This window comes from Arachis ipaensis, chromosome B1, assembly GCF_059453495.1.
Source record: "Arachis ipaensis isolate K30076 ecotype BB chromosome B1, ASM5945349v1, whole genome shotgun sequence".
NCBI lineage: Eukaryota > Viridiplantae > Streptophyta > Magnoliopsida > Fabales > Fabaceae > Arachis > Arachis ipaensis.
In genome coordinates this window covers 54,255,381-54,275,635 of record NC_142436.1, presented here as the reverse complement: position 1 = coordinate 54,275,635, position 20,255 = coordinate 54,255,381, and the positions used below count along the sequence as shown (strand labels likewise).

Here is a 20,255-nt window from a genome sequence, read left to right as displayed (position 1 = left end):
AAAGCACATCATCAATCATACATACCAATTCATGAGACTTACATAGTCACAAAAATAAACTTTTCATATCGATATCAATTCATAACAATCCTTGTATAAAAATAGTTTTTTAGAAAACTCCTACCTCGTTGACTGCGGTTTCCAACTCTTGAATTTCCTCCTCCAATGAACTCCAATTTTAGCCAATGGCACCAAACCTCCGCCAAGTATTTCCAAAAGCAAGCCAAGCTCTAATTCCGCAACACCGACTCAATCCAAGCTAGCAATCACTCTTATTCAATCTAATTAATCAATTTATTCACATTTCAAACTAGAGTTTCATATATAATTAGAGAAAATCAAGGAGTAAGAGTTTTCTTACCTTAATCCATAAGAAATAGAGATGGAACCCACTTGGAATCCATCCTAAAGTACCCCTAAACAATCAAAATCACAAGATTTCAACACTAACTACCCAAAAACGCAAAATAGTGGAGAGAATAGAAAACTAGGCAAGGATTTCAGATTGACGCACTACAATACTACATAAAAATGAAGAGAACGAGGAGAGTAACGGGTGGTCGCAAACAACTCGTCAATTGGAACTCTGGATCAAAAGTTATGGGCAAATGAAGATGGTGATAAATAGTGTTAGGGATTTTCCACTCCTTCTCCTCTCATATCTGCCCTCACTCTCATAAATGGGGAATGGAGACTGAAATGTGACTTTGTTAAGTATTATATATGTGGGTTTGGGTCCATTTGAGCCTGGTTCACTCGTTTAGTCCGTTGGCCCAATTTTGGGTCAAAACCTTTAAAATTTGCGTTATAATTCGTATTCTAATTATTTTCACTTTCCCAACATATAAAATTTAAATTGTTAACCTTCTTTTCTCTCATTTAATTTATTAATTAATTATTTATTATTTTTTTAAATTTTATATCTATTGTGTCCAATCATGTGTTAATAAAAAATAAAAATTCTACCTCCTTGGATACACCTAAATACTATCACGTGTAAGTATATCCAGCCTTATTCTTAATATGTATTATTGAAAAAAAAGTATATATTATTATTTATTAAAATAAAAAATACTTTAAATATTTTATATAATTAAAATAAGACATTAAAAATAACTAAAAATTAATAAATAAACTACAATTTCTACAAATAAAAGATGAAAACACTGACATTTCTACACACGAAAGACAAAAATTAAAGTTCTACCCATAAAAGATCGAATTGATATGACAAAACTATCCAAACTCTAAAAAACTACTCAAAAATTTCAAATTACCCTTTCACACCCATCACTATTAACATCATTATTATTATCATATTCTCTCTTTCTCTCTCTTAATCTCCACTTGTAATACCACTACTATCACCAGCACTCCAATATCTGTTCCCACCGCACAATTTCTATCATGACTTACTCACATATTGTAATGAAAATTATGTAGAATAACCCAAAATCCACGACATGTGAACATGAATAGTGTTGAGAATGTTATTCTTGGTCTTCCTTCAATCAACCACACTCCCATGATATAAATTATTTGCATTCCCACTAAATACCTAAACCTACAAATTTCAAAAAAATTTAAAAATTTTTCTTTCATCAATCAAAATTAGATTTTGACATTGACTCATTTACATTAATCACAAATACATTAAATTTCTCAATCGCCCATTTTTTCTAAAAAAAATAACTTCTCAGATCTAGAGAGGTAGGAGATTATTGTATTGAGAAAGAAAAAAATAGTGTTAAAATTAAGAAAATCTTAAAGTAGGTGGTGGAATGAGCACGTGGCGATGAACCCCAAATCGAAGGGAGGAGAGGAGAGGAGGGAGAAACCACTTGAAGTGTGCACTCCTCGTCTCTTTGTCTCTCTTATTTGCTGCGGTTGCGACGACGGCTCCCAACTTCGTTGGCGCCGCGTCGCACCTTTTTCCTCTTCTTTCTCTTAGTTCAGAGTCGGTGATGATGGTAGAAGAGGGTGTTAGTGGGATGGCACTACATATTATGGTGATGTTGAAGATTTAGAAAAAATGTGTGTGAAGATGACGATAATAATACAGAGAGAAGAGTAATTTAAGATTTTCAGATAGTTTTTTAGATTTGAATAATTTTATCGTATAGATTCAATCTTTTATGAGTATAATTTTAATTTTCGTCTTTCATAAATAGGAATATCATCCTGTTTTTATTTTTTATAAATAAAAATAATAATTTATTCAAAATTATTTTATAAATATTAATAAAATAATAAAATATTATTATATTTTATCTAAAAATACTTTATATTTTAAATATATACCTATTTGAAAAAATCTAGGGACCAACAACTTTATTAAATTTTGGCCAACATATAACCAGAAAAAAATGAACTATTTGATGAAATTTCATACCAATCTCACACCATTAAAATCATCACAAAAGTTGTTGGTTCTCTAGCACTCCTCTATTTTGTGTCTTATAAAATTAAAAAAATATGTGTATCAACGTGTCGGTGTAGTGTCCATACCGTAAACTTGAGGCCCGGGGGCAGGTGCCTCACGCTGTTCTGTGTGTTATCTTAAACACAAAGAAGAACCCTGATACAAAGAAGTGCAATTATGGCAGCCCAGTCAGTGAGGGTGGCAACTTCGACTCTCTGCAATCTGAATGGATCACAGAGGAGACAGGCCATGTTGAGTCCAGTTTGGTACATGGGTGCTCGACCAAAACCCTCTAACGCTACCGCTACTTCGTCTTCTCACTCTCACTTCTTTCAGAGTTCCAGAACAAACGTCAGTTCATCAAAGCTCTACCATTTGCACCACAAGACTCCAAGAAACTTGTCAGTTTTCGCTATGTCCGCTGATGGTATTACCTATTTTTTCTTCCTCTTTTCCTGTTTTCTGGATTTCGTAAAGGCTTTGGGAATTGACGTTACTGGAGTGAATGAGAAGAGACTATTCGTCATTATTATTCAGGAATTCTCAATTACAGAATTTTAGTTTCCATACTCCCTTTTTCTCTCCTTTCATATATCTCATTAATCGCATTAGTTTCTTTATTTACATATTTAGAATATAGACTTTTGGCTCTTAAAATGAAAAAATAAAAGAGGAGAAAACTTTCTTCAAACATACCCTTGTTCAACAAATTGTGTGGTGTGGTTTGGTTTAGTTTCAGTTTTTTTGTAATCATTTTGAAAATTTGTCTAGTTAGTTTACTGAGCTTAGTTTAACAAGTGTTATGAACATGGTGTCTTTGTGTTGAATTATTGGATTATTATTACTGGATTTGGATACTAATTCTTGCTGATTGCCACTGTTTGTGCTTTTAATATTGAATTTTGTGAATTGGTGCATTTGGTTTGCTTGGTTTATGCTATTTGTTATTATTTATGTTAATGCACGCCAAGTGCTCTCTGATATGCCTCTTTGATATTTTGAAATCTAAATTTCATGCTTACTTATGTATTATGTTGTTTAGGTTAATACTTCGTATTAGGCATATTATAATGATTGAAATTGATGGTGGATTGAGTAATTGCCTCTTAGCAAGTTGAAAATGTCACCTTTGGTTAACTTGAAATATGCACGATATGTAATTTATTTCACTTCTTCATGTTCATTATCTTTCTAATTTACATAACTCATGCTTGTTTCTTAAGTTTATACTAAGAAGGCAACTTAACCAAATTAAAGTGCTATTGAATGTTTGGTTCTTAGTATAGGTGTTGTTGTTTGGTGAGTACACTAGATCACTTATATATTTGCAATTTACTTACCCTGCAACACATTTCTAATTCTTAGTGCACTAATCCACCATATTTGAACTACTCGTTTGCATCATTCACATTACTTGAATTAACTCTTCATCATCTTCATCTCCCAATCTTGCCCCTTCAAAATAAGAACTACAGATGGCCATGTGTGACAGCAAAGAAGACTAGTGAGGAAGGCGATAAGCGCTCACTGCCAAGCATGTCTGATATTCTAGAAGCTTCTAGAGCACAGAAACTGGACCTTCAACTCAAAACCCTGGGACCCTTCTTCAGGATCACTGCCACTAGCCTCCAAACCCGCGCAGAGCTGGGAAGAGCTGAAGGCCTCATACGAATCTCGTTTCAAGGAACAAAGATTCTTCACTTGGATTCCATGAAGCTCCGCAGGGAAACCCTCAGCATGGAGAAATCAATCTTTGGCCTCGGTTTGTTCATCGGTGCCGTCGCTATTCGCCACGGCTACGATTCTGGCTGCACCACCGCTCAGTTACTCGCAATCAATGATTCCGACCTTTACCATTCTAAGGTTAGTTAACCTTATCCACAACCAGTTGATCCACAATATTATAAAGGAAATGATATTTATGTCAATTTTTTTATAATATATATATATAATAAAAAAACAAATTTATTATCTTTTGTTACTTGTACAAAAGAGATGTATAAAAAATGAGAAATGCTAAAGGAATTTATTATTTTTAGCGAGTTAGTCATCAATATTTAAAAGTATGAGATAAAGTATATTGTTAGATTACTAGACTAAAGAACAAGACAAAAGAAATTAAGTTGATGGCCAAGTAATGACCAAAAATAATAAATTCTGATGGTATTCTAGTATTTTTAGAAAAAAATGATACATATATTATTCTTATTACAACAATTACGCTTTGTACCGTCAAAATTAGTTGAATGTTTAAAGAAAAATCAATTCCATTTAGTGAAATTGTGTGTTTCAATATCATTTTTTACAGCCAGATTTTTTCAAACAAAAAAAAATAATCCAGACGATAATATCTCGCGCCATTTAAACTTGCTTTACGCCATAATTTTGCAACAGATTATTTTGGCATTTGCAATCCGATGGTAATATTTTTCACAAAACAAATTTTAGTGATAATCGTTGAATTTTTCCACGATAAATTCCACCGAAACTGGTAATTACAGTGAAAAAGTTTAGCAGTAAATCACTAATTCTGACAATAATAGTGTCATGTGTGATAAATTCGTTGTCTTTTAAGTTTATATTTTCTTTTATTCTTTATGTATAGTTGGTTAGGTTCTACAGCAGACTTGGATTTAGAGAGGTGTGCCAAGTGAGTGGTTCATCAATTGGGGATATTCCACACATGCTGGTTTGGGGAGGTGTTGGTACACGCATGGATGCCAGCATTGAGGAACTCATGCTCAAATGGTGTATCAGATTCAAGAAAAATCGAAGCCCTCAATCATGACTGATCCCATTAATTTACCTTCTTTTCTAATTTCCTATGTTTTGAAGTTTTTTTTTTTATTTTTTTTACAAAGAAGCCCCTAAGGCCGAAAAATGTTTTGAAGTTTGATTTTAAATATGTATGATTTTCTTTACAATTCTGCTATGTAACCAATAGAAATTCTGTCAACTCTTTCCAACTTTAATTGGGTTGAATTCCAAAACCCATTTCATTTAAAAAGTCACATTCTAATTACCTAAGGTTAATTTTAATGTCTCACATTTATTATTGTAAACTTAACTTACTCAAAATTTTCAATGTACAACTACATTCCTCACTTTATTTTTAATAGATATGTCTTCTATTGTATGTGTTTTCTGATTAAAATTTGTTTGAATGTGTCTTTAGTGAATGTTTCTTTTGTTGGAAGTATTTTTAATGAATATATCTTCTATTAGAAGTGTCTTTTGTTGAAAATGTCTTTAATGAATATATCTTTTGTTTTACACTTCTTTGAATGTGTTTTTATTAAATGTGTCTTCTATTTAAAATTTACTCAAATGTGTCTTTTATTAGATGTGTCTTTAATGAATTTGTCTTATATTTAAAACTTGCTTGGATGTATCTTTATTAAATATGTCATTAATTTCATAACTAATTAACAAACCTTTTGCCTTCCAATCATTTCTACAATCTTAAATTATTTCTAAGCAACGTATACAGGTTACTAAATAATAATAATAATAATAATAATAATAATAATAATAATAATAATTCAAAATTGTAACAAGAACTGGCTTAAAGTTTTGTATATGCTCTTCAGTTACAAGGCTCATACTTTACTGACGTAACATACAAAATATTACTAGTCCATAATTCATAACTCACCACATGCGGATCTATGCAATAATTTAGAGCATATCCATCAAGGTTTGGCATAAAATTGAATTAAAAAAATAATAATAAGATGAAAGATTTATTATCTCCATGATAAATGAGTTATATCCTAAATCAACTACCTTTCATTCATAAGAATCAAACTAAATTGATTCACTTTCATCTTTTGATTACCAACTATACAAAAAATGAAGCATGTTCAGTTGTCCTTATCTCTCTTTCTACTCTTGTTTGCTACCTTCTATTCTTGCACAATTCATCAATAGCACAATTTCCAAAAGCTTCATCCACAACATCATCAAAAAGCTTCATCCACAACATCATCAAAACCATCAGCAACAATCAGACCACAAAATTCCACAAATCAATAGAACAAGAATAATCTTCATCAGCAACAAAAGATGTTATAAACATTATCATAGTAAATGCAAAAAATCATTATTGTGATTAAATATCCTCAAAATCATTTTTAATTTTCAACTTTAAAACCTTGAGATCATAAAAAAATATAGGATGTTACAAGTATTATCACAATAAATACAGAAAATCACTAAATTAACAAAACAAGAATAATCTTCATTAGCAACAAAAGAACACAAACCCCCAAAATCAACAAACACTGCAAATTCCACAAGGACCCACAATTTGTATATTAATGTAAGCATTAATATACAAAGTCATAACTCATAATTTCAGATAAAATTAATATATATGTGCTATAGCAAAACAAGTAAATACATCACAGATACAAATTTTGAATAGTACATAGCTGACTAAAATTTTTCTCAAATTTTCAGTAAATTATCCCTCAATATATTCTTTAGTGTTAACAAGCTACAAAATGATCCATCCACACAAAAAATAATGTCAGTAGCTAGAAACTAATAATCCTAACATGAGTAAACTATACAATAGCAAACAAATAGGGAATGATTCAGAACATGCACCTGCAAATTCGTATAGAAATCAACTGAGACGAGATAACCTGGAGAAACAAAATACCATAAACACTAGATGATTAAAATAATACTTTAACAATAAACCAACACTTTCTCCTTGTTTCGTTTGAGGGGAGGAAAAGGAGGGCTGTGGCAGTGGTGGGGAAGGACGACTGCGGCGGTGATCTACGAACCACGAGGGGAGGAGGGCTGCCGCGCTGCGAATCCCGATAAGAACGGCGATGATGTGTCGGCGGAGCTGCGAATCGCGACGAGGATGGTGCTGTGGTGGTCGGCGGTGCTTCGAATCGCGACCAGAAGGGCTCTGCGATGGTGGAGGACATTGCGAATCGCGAGGGAGGCACTGCAGTGGTTGGAGGCAGTGCAAAACGCGAGGGAAGAAGACACTCTCAAGGGACGACGGCGAGAGTGGTTTGAGTGGGGGTGGGGGTGCGGCGTGATGAATAAATCTGAAGAACGGCGAATGACGCGAGGGCAGGGGTGCGGCGCGATGGAGAACGGCGAGACGAGGAAGAAAGAGACAATGTCGGAGCTAAGTAAGGTGGCGTTCTCGAAGAGGCAACGTCGACGCCAAGTTGAGAAGGAGAAGAAGGAGGCACAACGCAGAGAGAGTAATGAGTGGGTGGAACCAAAATAGAATTAGAGTAAAATTTGAATGGAATTATTCAAATTCTGATTTTTTACTAAATTATTAATTGATATAAAAAATTATTTTTAATTATTTTTAATTATTATTGGTAACAGTTGGCAAATTTAAAATTTGGTACCCTATATTTTTCCTTTTCTTTACTTATGGATATTGAATGGACGTGCTATCCGAATGATTTTCTTCAAACCATATACACAATAATTCACATTAACCAGTTTTTTTTTAAACATATTATGTGCACATTAAAAATTAATTTTTACATAAATCACTATCTATTTTCTATATATATATATATATATTGTTTAATTTATTTTTAATAGGTATTTTATATTTTAATAAATATTTTATATAAATAAATGATATCATAATTAATTTTTTGTATATATCTAGCATAACTCTTTTTTAAGCAAAACTAAAATAGTGTAGAGTACCTAAAAAAATTTGAGTTGACTTATACAAATTATATTGTATATGTTTTTTAATTGTATTTTTCAGTCTAATAAATTAAAAATTAATTTATTTTAAATGGACGAATAAATCAACTACTCAACCAATCAAAATTAATTTATATTTTATTATTTTAATGTTTCGGGTTCTAACTTACAGTTTAATTTATTCTTTTAGAAATAATGGGTCTTAAAGTTCATAATATATTAACTCCGAACAAGTTTGGCTATTACAACCTGGATAAAATGGAACTAGAAGTAGTCGGAAACAAAACAACATGAAAGGAAGAACCAAGTAATGGGCATAGACACCTCACGAAGACATTGGTCACCTTGTAGGAAAGTATGTTTGAACTAGACCATCCTTAATAAGCCACCGAGTAAATATCCAATCTGGTTTTTGTCCACTTTTATAAAGGATAAAGTGATCTTTGTCTAAATAAAAAAAGAACACTTCGATTCTCAATTTTTTTTTATTTTGGGATAATACAATCTCTTTGTTAAAAAATTTATTAAATAATAATAAAAATTAGTTTTGTGGGAGATTTTATTTGTATTTTGTAAGGGATTTTAAGCCTCCACAAAAATTTTTTCAATAATATAACCAATTACTACCACTACTACCATTATCTTTTTCATCCTCATTATTATCACTCCTACCTCTATTGTTTTTATTGTGTAACCATACTTTATCATCATCATTATCTCCTCTACCGTCATCATCACCGATACCAATATTAATAACTTTGTTTTTAAACAATTCCTTCATCAATGGTGGTTAAGTGAAAAAAAAAAACCATTGATAAAAATGATGCCACAAAAAAAAAGTAATTATAGTACAATACCTTTTAAAGGAAAAAAATAACATTGAATAAGAAATGAAAGAAGAGAACTTTAATGTTGATAGTATTGGTATTGGTGATGATGACGGTAGAGGAGATAACGATGATGATAAAGTATGGTTACACAATAAAAATAATAGAGGTAGGAGTGATAATAATGAGGATGAAAAAGATAATGGTAGTAATAGTAGTAATTGGTTATATTATTGAAAAGATTTGTGTGGAGCTTTAAAATCCCCCACAAAATACAAATAAAACCCCGCAAAACTAATTTTTATTATTATTTAATGAATTTTTTAACGGAAGGACCGTATTGTCCGAAAATAAAAAAGTTGAGGGTCAAAATGTTCCTTTTTTTTGACAAAAATCGCTTCATCCTTCATGAAAATGGACAAGAACCGAATTGAGTCTTTACTCATGAGCCACCACAGGCCTGTTTGCTGAGCCTATCTCCTATATTATCCTTGATCCAATGAGATAAAGATGGTAGTAGGATGGAGCCATAGCACCTGTGTCATGATGCATTGCATTTCCATGATGCCTCCATTCTCATAGAAGTTCCTTTCCAGCCACCCTGCCAAATTGTTGGTAGAAAGAGGCAAAGAGCATTATCTGTCTCCGACGAAATTATCGGATTTTTTTAGGTAGAGATGGAAGTGGGTTGAACTATCGACGGACACTTGTAGCTCGACTCAGTTCCTTTTATTAAACAGGTTTGAATTTTTTGAAAAATCTATTAGTTAGAAAGGTCAGGTCATAGGCTATAAAAAAATGTTCAAAAATTTTGTTGGGCTGGCTCATCAAAATATTTTTTTGTAAAAATAAATTATTTTTAATTTAGACTTTTAACTATTCACTTATATTGAACACAAAAAAAAGTCAATAATCAAAACTAGTTAAGACTGTAGCTTTTTTGTTAAAATAAAAAGTTTATAGATTATAAATATAGTTATGATATGTGACTAATAATTAATATATAAATAAATTATGCTATACAAATTATGAATTATAAATTTTAGAATACATTTAATATCAATTTAGATCTTTTGAGTGTATTGTTTTGAGTTCTAATTCCTGAAACAGGCTTTTTAAATAGGTTTGTCGGCTTGTCGGGTTTTAAACAGGCCAAGTTCAAGCCTGAAAAAAAAAAAAGCTTATGAAAAATAATAGATCTAGGCTTGGACCATCAATTTATAATATAGGTCAGACTTATCAAAAGTTAAAATTCTGCTCAACTCGTCCCATTTTTATCCCTAATTTCAGGGACATAAAGTTACCAGAGCAATCTCAATATTCGTATGGACTTTGTGACAAACCATGTAACTAAATTTGCAAGAGAATCCCCCCGGCTCCCGATAGTTCATGAGCCGGGAAAATAGACCTGCTTGCATGATCGAAAGTTTAATTAATTTATTTTATAATTTCTGTTAAAAACAAGAGACTAAATTGGAGAAAATATAGCGTATTATTGAGTGTATTCAAGTTATGTTGGAATGATACAATATAGAAAAATATTTATAAGTACTAAGAGAATTGAAATAATAAAGACGTAATATTCTATAATAAATATTCAGATTTGCTAAATAATGCTAATTGATCTAATTGATTCTAATTATACTCTAACATCCCCCTCAAACTCAAGTGACAACTTGAGTTTGAAATTTATTTAAAACAACAAAATAAAAAAAATACATAAACTGATAAAATGGGTGCAGACAGAACTGCCTGAAGGAAGCGCAAAGAAAACTGTCGGAACACTACAAGAAAACACGTCTTTTTCCACGCTTTAAAGCGTGGCGAAAAGCTGAAAAAAACGTGGCGATAGCTTTTCGCCACGCTTTTTGAGCTACCGCCACGCTTTTGAAAGGGTGACCTATCAAAGGGTGGCGGTTGCTTTATCGCCACGCTTTTTGTTTGCCACACTTTTTTACAAACTGCCACTTGTAAAAGCGTGGCTATAGGTGGGAAATACGGCCACGCTTTTAAAGCGTGGCGATAGGCAGAGATATGGCCACGCTTTTAAAGCGTGGCAAAAACAGGAAATAAGGCGAAAGCGTGGTAGTAGAGGAGGTATGGCCACGCTTGAAAAGCGTGGCAAAAAAGCTTAGATACAGCCACGCTTTCTAAGCGTGGCAATAGACAGAGATATGGCCATATGGCCAGGTTTTTAAAGCGTGGCAAAAAAGATGGTCAGTAACCTAGTTCCCTTTTTAATCTTCATAAATAAAACCTTATATGAATTCATAGATAATTTTATAATTTAGTTAATGACCAATAATCAAGTAATCCAACTTTCATAAAATTGTCACCAAAATAAGTGTGTGAAAATCATAACTACTCATGAATTCCTAATCAAAGTCTTCTTCAAAATACCAAAAGTGAAAGTCATAACTTCTCATGAAATTCCTAATACATGAATTAGAATTCCTAATCAAAGTCTTCTTGTACTTCATGCCAAGATATAAAAACTTCATGTATCATTGCAAGGTAAATTGTTTTGACCTGTGCCCTGTAAAATAAAAAACACAAATGAACAACTACAAATGAAAAATGGATGATGCAGTAAACTTCAGCCCACTAATTTTTCTAACAATCAGATTTGACATCAAACTTAATTTTTGTAACATAAAAAGCATTCTAACAATCATATTTAATTTTGCTACATATATCCACTAATCTGCACAAGGATTCTCAAAATCTCCTTTAAATTTGATATCAAACAAACAACTTATTGTTCAATAAATAAATCTGATTTATAGCATCAATGAAAACATGATACAACATTCATGTTCCCTCAGCCAATGTTTGATATTCTAGAGGATCCAAATCCTAATCCTTGACTACATTGAGATAGTAGAACATAAATCTAATTCTGAGACATGCTATTGAACAACGTATCAAGTGTAAATCTTAGCAATTTTGTTAATTTTAAGTTGGAAACTGGAGATACACATCTAGTAAAACAAGGAAGCTACAATCTCTCGATAAACAATACAATATTTGTGGTTTTTAGCCAACCTGAAAATTGACAGGCTCCTATGGCTCAGACTTAACAAGCTCCTCGACAGAATTTCGGTAATTAGCAATCAAGTCTCTGTAACAAGGAGAAAAATGAATACGTGTTTAGCATCAAGCAACTCAATCAAACATAGATATCAGATAAACATAGCACTAACCTTCGTTGATTTAGCAATTGCTCACTTTCTTCTAGCTTCTTGTTCTGTCCCTCAAATGTCTGCATTTAGCATTATCCAGAAAGTACAAACTCATATTAGACCAAGAATAGTACCGGTATAAAACAGCAAGTTAAAGACTCATCTTTTCTACTGTTTAAAGAACAATCATATCAAGATGCAGAATAGAATATGTATCATTCTTCTTTTCTCGGTTGGTCGATGCAGGTGTTTTTTAAATTATCATGCATAGGTTGGACACATAAGTATAAATGCTAAAACCTCAAACCCAGCTCAAGACACACATAAATACACAAGTGCACACGAGTGTACCTAGTACCAAAACCATAATAAAATTATTCAATTTCAGCACACTTTTGAAGCTAAATATTTAGAAGTTCAAGTGTTTAATTAAATATGCCAATCCTCTATGTAGCAACCAATGTATGTAAAAGCAAAGCATAAATAAGAAACATATTTTACAACAGAAACAGAAATTGGAGAATTGCTAAATACCATCGCCTTGGTGCTAATGGAGTCGGAGATTGAGTTCAACAGTTGCTGGCACTTCTCAAAATGGGTGCTCAATTCAGTGATCTATAACCAACAAAACCAACCAAATATGACATAAATGACTATTCAAACTTTCAAACAACCCTCAATTGGAAATTTCAATTGTCAAAACGAAAAAGGAAAAAAAAAGGTGATTGATATTGAACAAAACAATGAAAACAACGCAAAAAAAAATTGAATGAAATTTAAAATATATCATACCAATGCATCTGACTGTTGATCTGGAGTCCCATGCTCGATAACCTCAGCCAAATTCTCAACCAGCTATACCCAAAAATAAAACTAAAAAATTAAATATAAATCATAACAAAGCAACAATAACAATGAAGTTAAGGGGAAACTGGGTTAAGGTTACATGTAAGAGGTGGTAGTGTGAGGCCAGTGATTGGTGAAGGTTCTGCTGCTGCTGCTGCTGCTGCTGTTGCTGTTGCTATTGCAGCTGCTGTTGTTGTTGTTGTTATTGTCGTTGTTGTTGTTGTTGCTGTTGCTGCTGCTGCAGAAGAAGTTGCTGCTGTTGTGGGTTGGGATCATTGTCCAGTTTCCTCCTGAAGAAAACTAATCCATCGATTCAATTCAATTATGCCCTTTGCAAATGCAAATTAGGGTTTGAGCACCAACAATACCACTATTGTTTCTACATTAACCACCAAATACCATTAGAAGTTTAGAGGATGCAAAAGCCCCTAGTATTACTTGAAAAATACACAAAAGCAAAATTGACACATCAATGAATAATCACGGTATATGTATGAACTATGAACTATGCAAAAGCCCTTCCAGCTCATCAATTACAAGAATAGTACTAGGTCTAAGTGAAAATAGTATAAATAAGAGTAAAACTAGTGGAATAATTGTATGCAACAGTGATGAAATGAAATTTCCTTCTCATTGACTATGTTCTTCTCTAATTCCTCTTCTAAATTATAATAATTCTTCTTCTCCCTTATTACACACTCATCCAAATATTCACCCTGATTCTTAATTCCATTCATACACCATTCTTAAGATAACAGCAAGAACAACAAATATACCAGTGAGAGGACGATGCCGACAGAACGAAGAAATGCTGCAGCCAGAGGAAGGGAGGGAATCACAGCAGCAGAGTGAGAAGAGAAATCAGGGGCAGAGGATACGGCGAAGGCTGGGTTTCCTTTTCGACCTTTTTTTTTCAATGGATAACTAACAAAAAAATTCATCTCTTTAATAAATGGTGAACCGGTTTAATTAATAAACTTTTGTTTGGTAAGGATGTTAGAATTTTATGCACTTGTATATATAAAGTTTGCAGCCAAAACAAAAGTGATATGTCTGTAAATTTGGATCCAACAACAAGAAATAGTCAAAGTAAAGAAACACCCAAAATAATCAAAATGAAACTTTTCTGCAGCAAGCATCATTAACCCTTAAAATTAAAAATGACAAATTTCTCATTCTAACACAAGCATAGTAAGCTATGTTCTTTAACTGTGATTGCAACAGAACCAGAAATCAAATAAATCATCAACAAAAATTCAAAAACAGCAACAAATAATCAACAAAAACCATGAAATCAATAAATCAACAAAAATTCAAAAACAACAGAGCCAGAAATTCAAAAACAGCAGCAGCAGCATAGCAAAGCCATTTTTATCAATAATTTCAACAAAAACACAAAACCCTGTAATCTTATCCATGATTTCACTTCCAGAAACAAAGTTAATCAACTAAGAACAAGCAAGAATGAGGGTATCAATTAATCATCAAGCAGTAAGCCAGTAACAGAGTTAATCAACCAAGAACAAGCCAGTAACTACAAACAAAGCATTTTCAAGAAGCACTGACTTAAGAAAGCAGTAAACAAACACACCTGAGTCGCATAAGTCCACTGAAAAGGGCTCTTCTCTGCATTGAGCTGAAAGAAAAGATTCAAAAGAACACATTATGCTTCAATTTAGAGAAACTTAAAAACACGATTACTTGATTTACTGCTATCTACGATAGCAAATTTTACCCTAACTATTCTGCACAATCCTTTTAACTTGATCACACACACACACACACACAAAAATTGTTCAACCTTTATGTAAAAACTATGATCAATACCTACATTCCAGTTGCTAACGAATTCTGAAGTAAAAAATTTTATTCACAAAGACTATGTTCGCCACTTAATTAGCTATAATTAAAGAAGCCTAGCAGGATACTGAAATCCAGTAATCTACAGAGTCTCACGAAAACGACAAAATAAGTTAAAAGGAATCAAGTGAGAGATAAGCGAATTGAGCACGATGAGAGTGAAGCAGAAGTCATTCTCAAACAGGAACTACAGCTTCCTCAGATCAACAAGCACACACAAATCATCTTTCAAATAACAATCGAAAACGAAGGAAAGTAAAGAAAAACCTAATTATCAAAATCTAGTAAACGAAACGGCGATCAAAGAGAGAATTGAAGTGAGGAAGGGTTTATGAAAGAGAGAGAGAGTACAGACATCTTTGAACTGAAGGAGGCCATAAGGTCGCCGAGGTAGGAGACAGTGCGATAAGCGGATTCGATGAGCGGAAGAAGAACAAGAAAGAGAAGAAGAGTATGAAGACGAAGATGAAGATTAACAAGATGAAGAAGAAGTGGTTTCGAGTGATGAAGGCTAAGGGCGAAGGGCGAAGGGTGAAGGGTGAAGGGCGAAGCTAAGTGCGAGGGTAATGGTGGGAGGCGCTCTTCCAGGCTTAGGGTTTCGAGTGATTAGGGTTAGTGTCTTTGGGTTGGAAGCCGGGTTGGGGGCCGGGTTAGGGTCAATGGGTTGGAGCCTCTCTCGCCACGCTTTTAAAACGTCACTGTTTTGCCCTACGGCCACGCTTTTGAAGCGTGGCAGAAAATAACCTTTTGGCCACGCTTTTAAAGCGTGCCAAAAGAGTACTAGGATATGGCCACGCTTTGTAAGCGTGGCCGTAATGAAACCTGTCGCCACGCTTTCAAAACGTCCTTGTTTCTCTCTATCGCCACGCTTTTGAAGCGTGGCAAAAAAAAAGCGTGACCGTTTCTCTAATCAATTGCCACCCATACAAAAGCGTGGCCGTTGATACTTTTCGCCACGCTTTTGAAGCGTGGCAATAAAAAAAGTGGCCAAATCTCTAATCTATCGCCACCCTCATAAAAACGTGGCCATTGACCACTTTTGGCCACGCTTTTGAAGCGTGGCAAGAAAAAAGCGTGGCCATAGGCCTTTTTTCTTGTAGTGGAAGAAAGCGCAGATAGAACTGTCGGAAGGAAATGCAGACGGAACTGCCACAAGAAAACACAGACGGAACTGCCATAAGGAAAGCACAGACGAAACTGTTGGAAGGAAGCGCAGATGAAATTTTCCAAAGGAAACGCAGACGGAATTACTACAAGAATGGCCAACTGTCGAAAAACTGCTGAAAAGATGACGAACTGCCGAAAAACTGTTGAAAAGTGACAAAGTGTGAAAAGATTGCAAACTATTAGAAGGTGACAAAACATATGGTTTTTCCATGCCGTGAGTAGTGAATGAGCTAATCAGTGAGATAAGTAAAATATCAAAACATTGACAAAAGAGAAGGAAAAAATGACACAGAAGAAAAGTATGAAAATTATGGTGATTTCACCGGAAGAAAATTAACCTATCCTCTTCAAGAAGGATACTACGGATCTGATACCATCTTAGAAAGGGTAAGAGAGAACAATAGAGAAAATTTTTTTGTGTATTCAAGTTGTCTCAAATGATACAATATAAAAGAATATTTATAGATGTTAAGAGTATTAAAATAATAAAAAACGTAATATCCTATAATAAATATTCAAATATGTTAAATAATACTAATAAATTTAATTAATCTTAATTATATTCTAACTATCTCTATTAAAAATTTATTGTGTTCTATGTGATGTAAGAGCGGGGTTGGAAGAAAATTACATAAATTAAATTAATAATTAGTTTAACTTTGAATAAAAAGTTAGTTAGAGTAAATTAGAAAGTAAAACCGTGTGTTCTCTCTTCTCTGTGACGTGCAAAACTAGTTTCATTGTTAATTGTGCATAATATTTACTTGGAGAGTAAGAATGTTATATACCCATTTTTTTAAATATTTTTTTAAAATTTTTTAAATAAGTAATAAATTGTTTAAATAAAAAATTATCTTTTATGTACGTAAAAGATGTGTAAAAATTTATACTTTCGAAGAATGTGTCAATTTGTTTTTGTTTCTTTTTAACTAGAAATATAATACTAATATTTTCTAAAAGAGATATTTATTTTTTATTTAAAAATTGATACGTCGGGTTTGCAAAATGAAAGCTGAGGATAGTGTGGGATGTTGAAAGAAGCATTGGGTAGAATCCGCCACATGTGAAAATAGATAGCATGAAATGATATTTTTTACGTGCTATTTTATCCTTATTTTATTCATATAATTGAATCTAATTAACGTAAGGTGTTTAGGAAAATTTTTTAGTGTGCCATCGGTGTTTTAGTGATTTTTAACCGTTGATCTTAATTATAAAAAATATATATAATATATATATAATTAAGATCAACGGTTAAAAATCACTGATATACCAATATGATGGTACATTTGAAAATCTTTCAGGTGTTTAAGGTGGAGTTATTAGCACCCACATAAAGTATACAGAGAAAAAATTATGACACAAATAAGACAAGAGTTAGATGATATGACGTTAGATGACGTATATGCTAAGCATTTTTAAATGTTGAATATATTTGTATTTTTAGAAAGTTTTTAAATATACTGATACATCGGTATTTTAGTAAATTTTAACCATTAATCTTAATTATATATATTATATATATTTTTTATGCTTAAGATCAACGATAAAAAATTACTGAAATATCAGCATACTGATATACTTTAAATTGTTCTGCTAGAATTTTTGCTGTGTCTTTAGAGTTTTTCTTTTTCTTTCTTTCTTTTTAGCTTTAATTCTTTAATTTTCTTCTTATTCTTCCAAATTCTTTTTTCATATGAATCCATTCCTTATAATTTTCTCTCATTCTTCTACTCTTTTTATTCTTCTTATCTTTCTCTCATTCTATCATTACATCTTCATTCGTATCATGAATCTAAAGGCAGAGTAAATCCACATCCGAACTTAAGGAGTATGAAAGAAGAGTAGAAATTAGTATTTGTAATAGAGAAAGACTTCTCTAAGGGATTGGAGGCATGTATAGAGCTTGTGGCCAAGAAGATGTGTGTTGAATAAGAGCTAATTGCTAATGAGAGGGTAGATGGTGTCAGTCAGTCAATGACACCCCAAGACCCATGAGAATGTTATCGTGAAATTGTCAGGATTTAGGAAGACCCTGACAGTTCACAACTTTAAAGGGATTCTTCAATCCTATTCTCCCGAGTTGGTTTTTATTTGTGAAACAAAAAACGAATCTTGACAGGTGAAAAGAAAATTTAAGGCTTGTGACTACTCTAATTGGCAAGTTGTTGATCCTCTGGTAGTGCGGGTGGACATGTGTTGGCATGGAAGGATGATTTTGTTGTTCAGATTTTCAGTTGTTCTGAGTTCTATATTGCTGCCTTGATAAAAGATGTCACTCTTAACATTGAAGGAAACTTTGTTGGCGTTTATTTAAATTCTAATGAGAATATTCTGCTATCCCAATTCTAAGAAATCTCTTTGGTTCTCTCCCAACTCCAAGGTAAATCGGTTATTGTTGGTGATTTCAATTCCATTATTGATCAAGGTGAGAAACTTTGGTGGTAATTCTAAATCTCATTTTTCTATTCCTTCTTTTAATTACTTTATTATAGATAACTCGATGATTGATTTGGGAATGGTGGGTAAACTATTTACTTGGAGTAACAGATGCAGGGAAGGTGAACTAATTCAAGAAAGGTTTGACAGAGTGCTTGTTGATGAATCTTAGTCCCATTTATCCTCTCATCCCACGGTCTTTAGACTATCAGAGATAGGTTCTGATCACACCCCTCTCTTTTGGGACACTAACTACCAACTGGAGAGATCAAAGTGGAGATTCAAGTTTCAATCCCACTGGTGTGGTGAAGAACAAATTCGTAACTTCATTAGCGAGGTTTAGAATGCAGATATAAAAGGTTCAGCAATGTTTAGATTATTTTACAAGCTTAAATTGGTTAGATACTGATTAGTTCTCTGGCAAAAAAATACCTCTACTAATTCTCAAAAAGAGATTGTAGAAGTTATTACTCTTCTAGAACAAAAATGGGATCAGGCATCATGGGAGATAATGGATTACTTGAGCTTGAACAGCGGCTTGAAAAAGCATATTTGGACTAGAAAATTTATTGAAAAGACAAATCTAGAATTAAATGGCTGAAGAAAGGAGACCAAAATACAAACTTCTTTCATCGAAAATTTAAATCTAAAACCAGAAAAAATAAAATATCTCATCTGCGGAGGGATAATGGGGATATGGCAGCAACCAATGCTGATATTGCTAAGGTGGTTGAGGAAGACTTTAAGAGTATTTTCACATTTTCTAATCAGGCAGATCCTAGGCTTTTTTTCATAGACTTCGAGCCTAAAGGTTACAGCAAACATGAACCGTAGGCTTAGAAGTCCTGTTTCTATGGAGGAGGTAAAAAGAGTTACTTTTAGTATCCACCCTCAGAGTGCACCAGGAGAGGATGGTATAATAGCTAAATTTTTCCTATTCTATTGGAATATAGTGGGAGAAGACGTGTTTTGGACTGTGAGGAGTTTCTTTGCTGGAGGTAGAATTTTGAAAAGTATTAACCACACCAATATCTGTCTAGTGCCAAAGGTCCTAGATGCGAGTGATATGACTTAGATAAGGCCCAGTAGTTTGTCCTCTGTTGTCTACAAAATTATTTCAAAGGTACTAGTCCACAAACTCTAAGGTGTATGAACAAGGTAATTAGGGCTCAAAGTGCATTATTGAAAGGTAGACTTATTTTCGATAATATTCTTATAGCACATGAATGTATGCACTACCTTAAAAAAAAAGAAGCGATGCTTGGAATACGAAGTAGCACTCAAGCTAGATATGAATAAAGCCTGTGACAGAGTGGTGTGGCCTTTTCTATTGTTTATTATGGAGAAGTTGGGTTTTGAATCGATATTCATTGACTTGATTTGTGAATTGATGACAACTATTTCTTACTCTATTGTTGTGGAAGGTCAACCCTATAGTATTTTAAACAAAATAGAGGCATCTGTCAAGGTGACCCTCTATCCCCTTTCTTTTCTTATTATGTGCAGAAGGATTTTCCTTCTTGCTACACAAAGCAGCGCAAAACAGTCTCATTTGGAAAATTCAGATAAGCAGAAGATGCCCAACTATAAATCACTTGCTATTCGCTGATAATTCCATTCTATTCGGTAAAGCCTCGAAAAAAAGTTGTGCTTCTATTATAGAATTATTGAAATCTTATGAGAGCTTCAGTGGGCAAAGAGTTAATTTTAATAAATTGGCCATGTTCTTCAGTAATAACACTTCAGAGCTATTTAGAACCTCTCTAGCAGCATAGTTGAATATTTCTCATATAGGTGCACAGGATA

General features: G+C 33.1%; 1 protein-coding gene and 1 pseudogene across 1 annotated transcript; one reads left to right on the top strand and one right to left on the bottom strand.

Moving 5' to 3' along the window:
- Positions 1-2,599: 2,599 nt before the first annotated feature.
- LOC148576613 (uncharacterized) lies at positions 2,600-5,340 on the top strand. The gene is made up of 3 exons (XM_088503276.1): positions 2,600-2,849; positions 3,915-4,285; positions 5,028-5,340. Exons 1-3 carry the CDS (start codon positions 2,600-2,602, stop codon positions 5,208-5,210), a joined length of 804 nt encoding a protein of 267 aa, XP_088359402.1. The 3' UTR covers positions 5,211-5,340.
- Positions 5,341-11,847: 6,507 nt separating this feature from the next.
- On the bottom strand, positions 11,848-13,292 carry LOC107606817 (mediator of RNA polymerase II transcription subunit 9-like; annotated as a pseudogene).
- Positions 13,293-20,255: the final 6,963 nt, after the last annotated feature.

Excerpts from the sequence above, each read along its gene's own strand:
- LOC148576613 (XM_088503276.1), top strand. The coding sequence starts at position 2,600 with ATGGCAGCCCAGTCAGTGAGGGTGGCAACTTCGACTCTCTGCAATCTG. Across the intron at positions 2,850-3,914 it reads TTTCGCTATGTCCGCTGATG|CAAAGAAGACTAGTGAGGAA; the intron begins GTATTACCTATT and ends CATGTGTGACAG. Across the intron at positions 4,286-5,027 it reads CCGACCTTTACCATTCTAAG|TTGGTTAGGTTCTACAGCAG; the intron begins GTTAGTTAACCT and ends CTTTATGTATAG.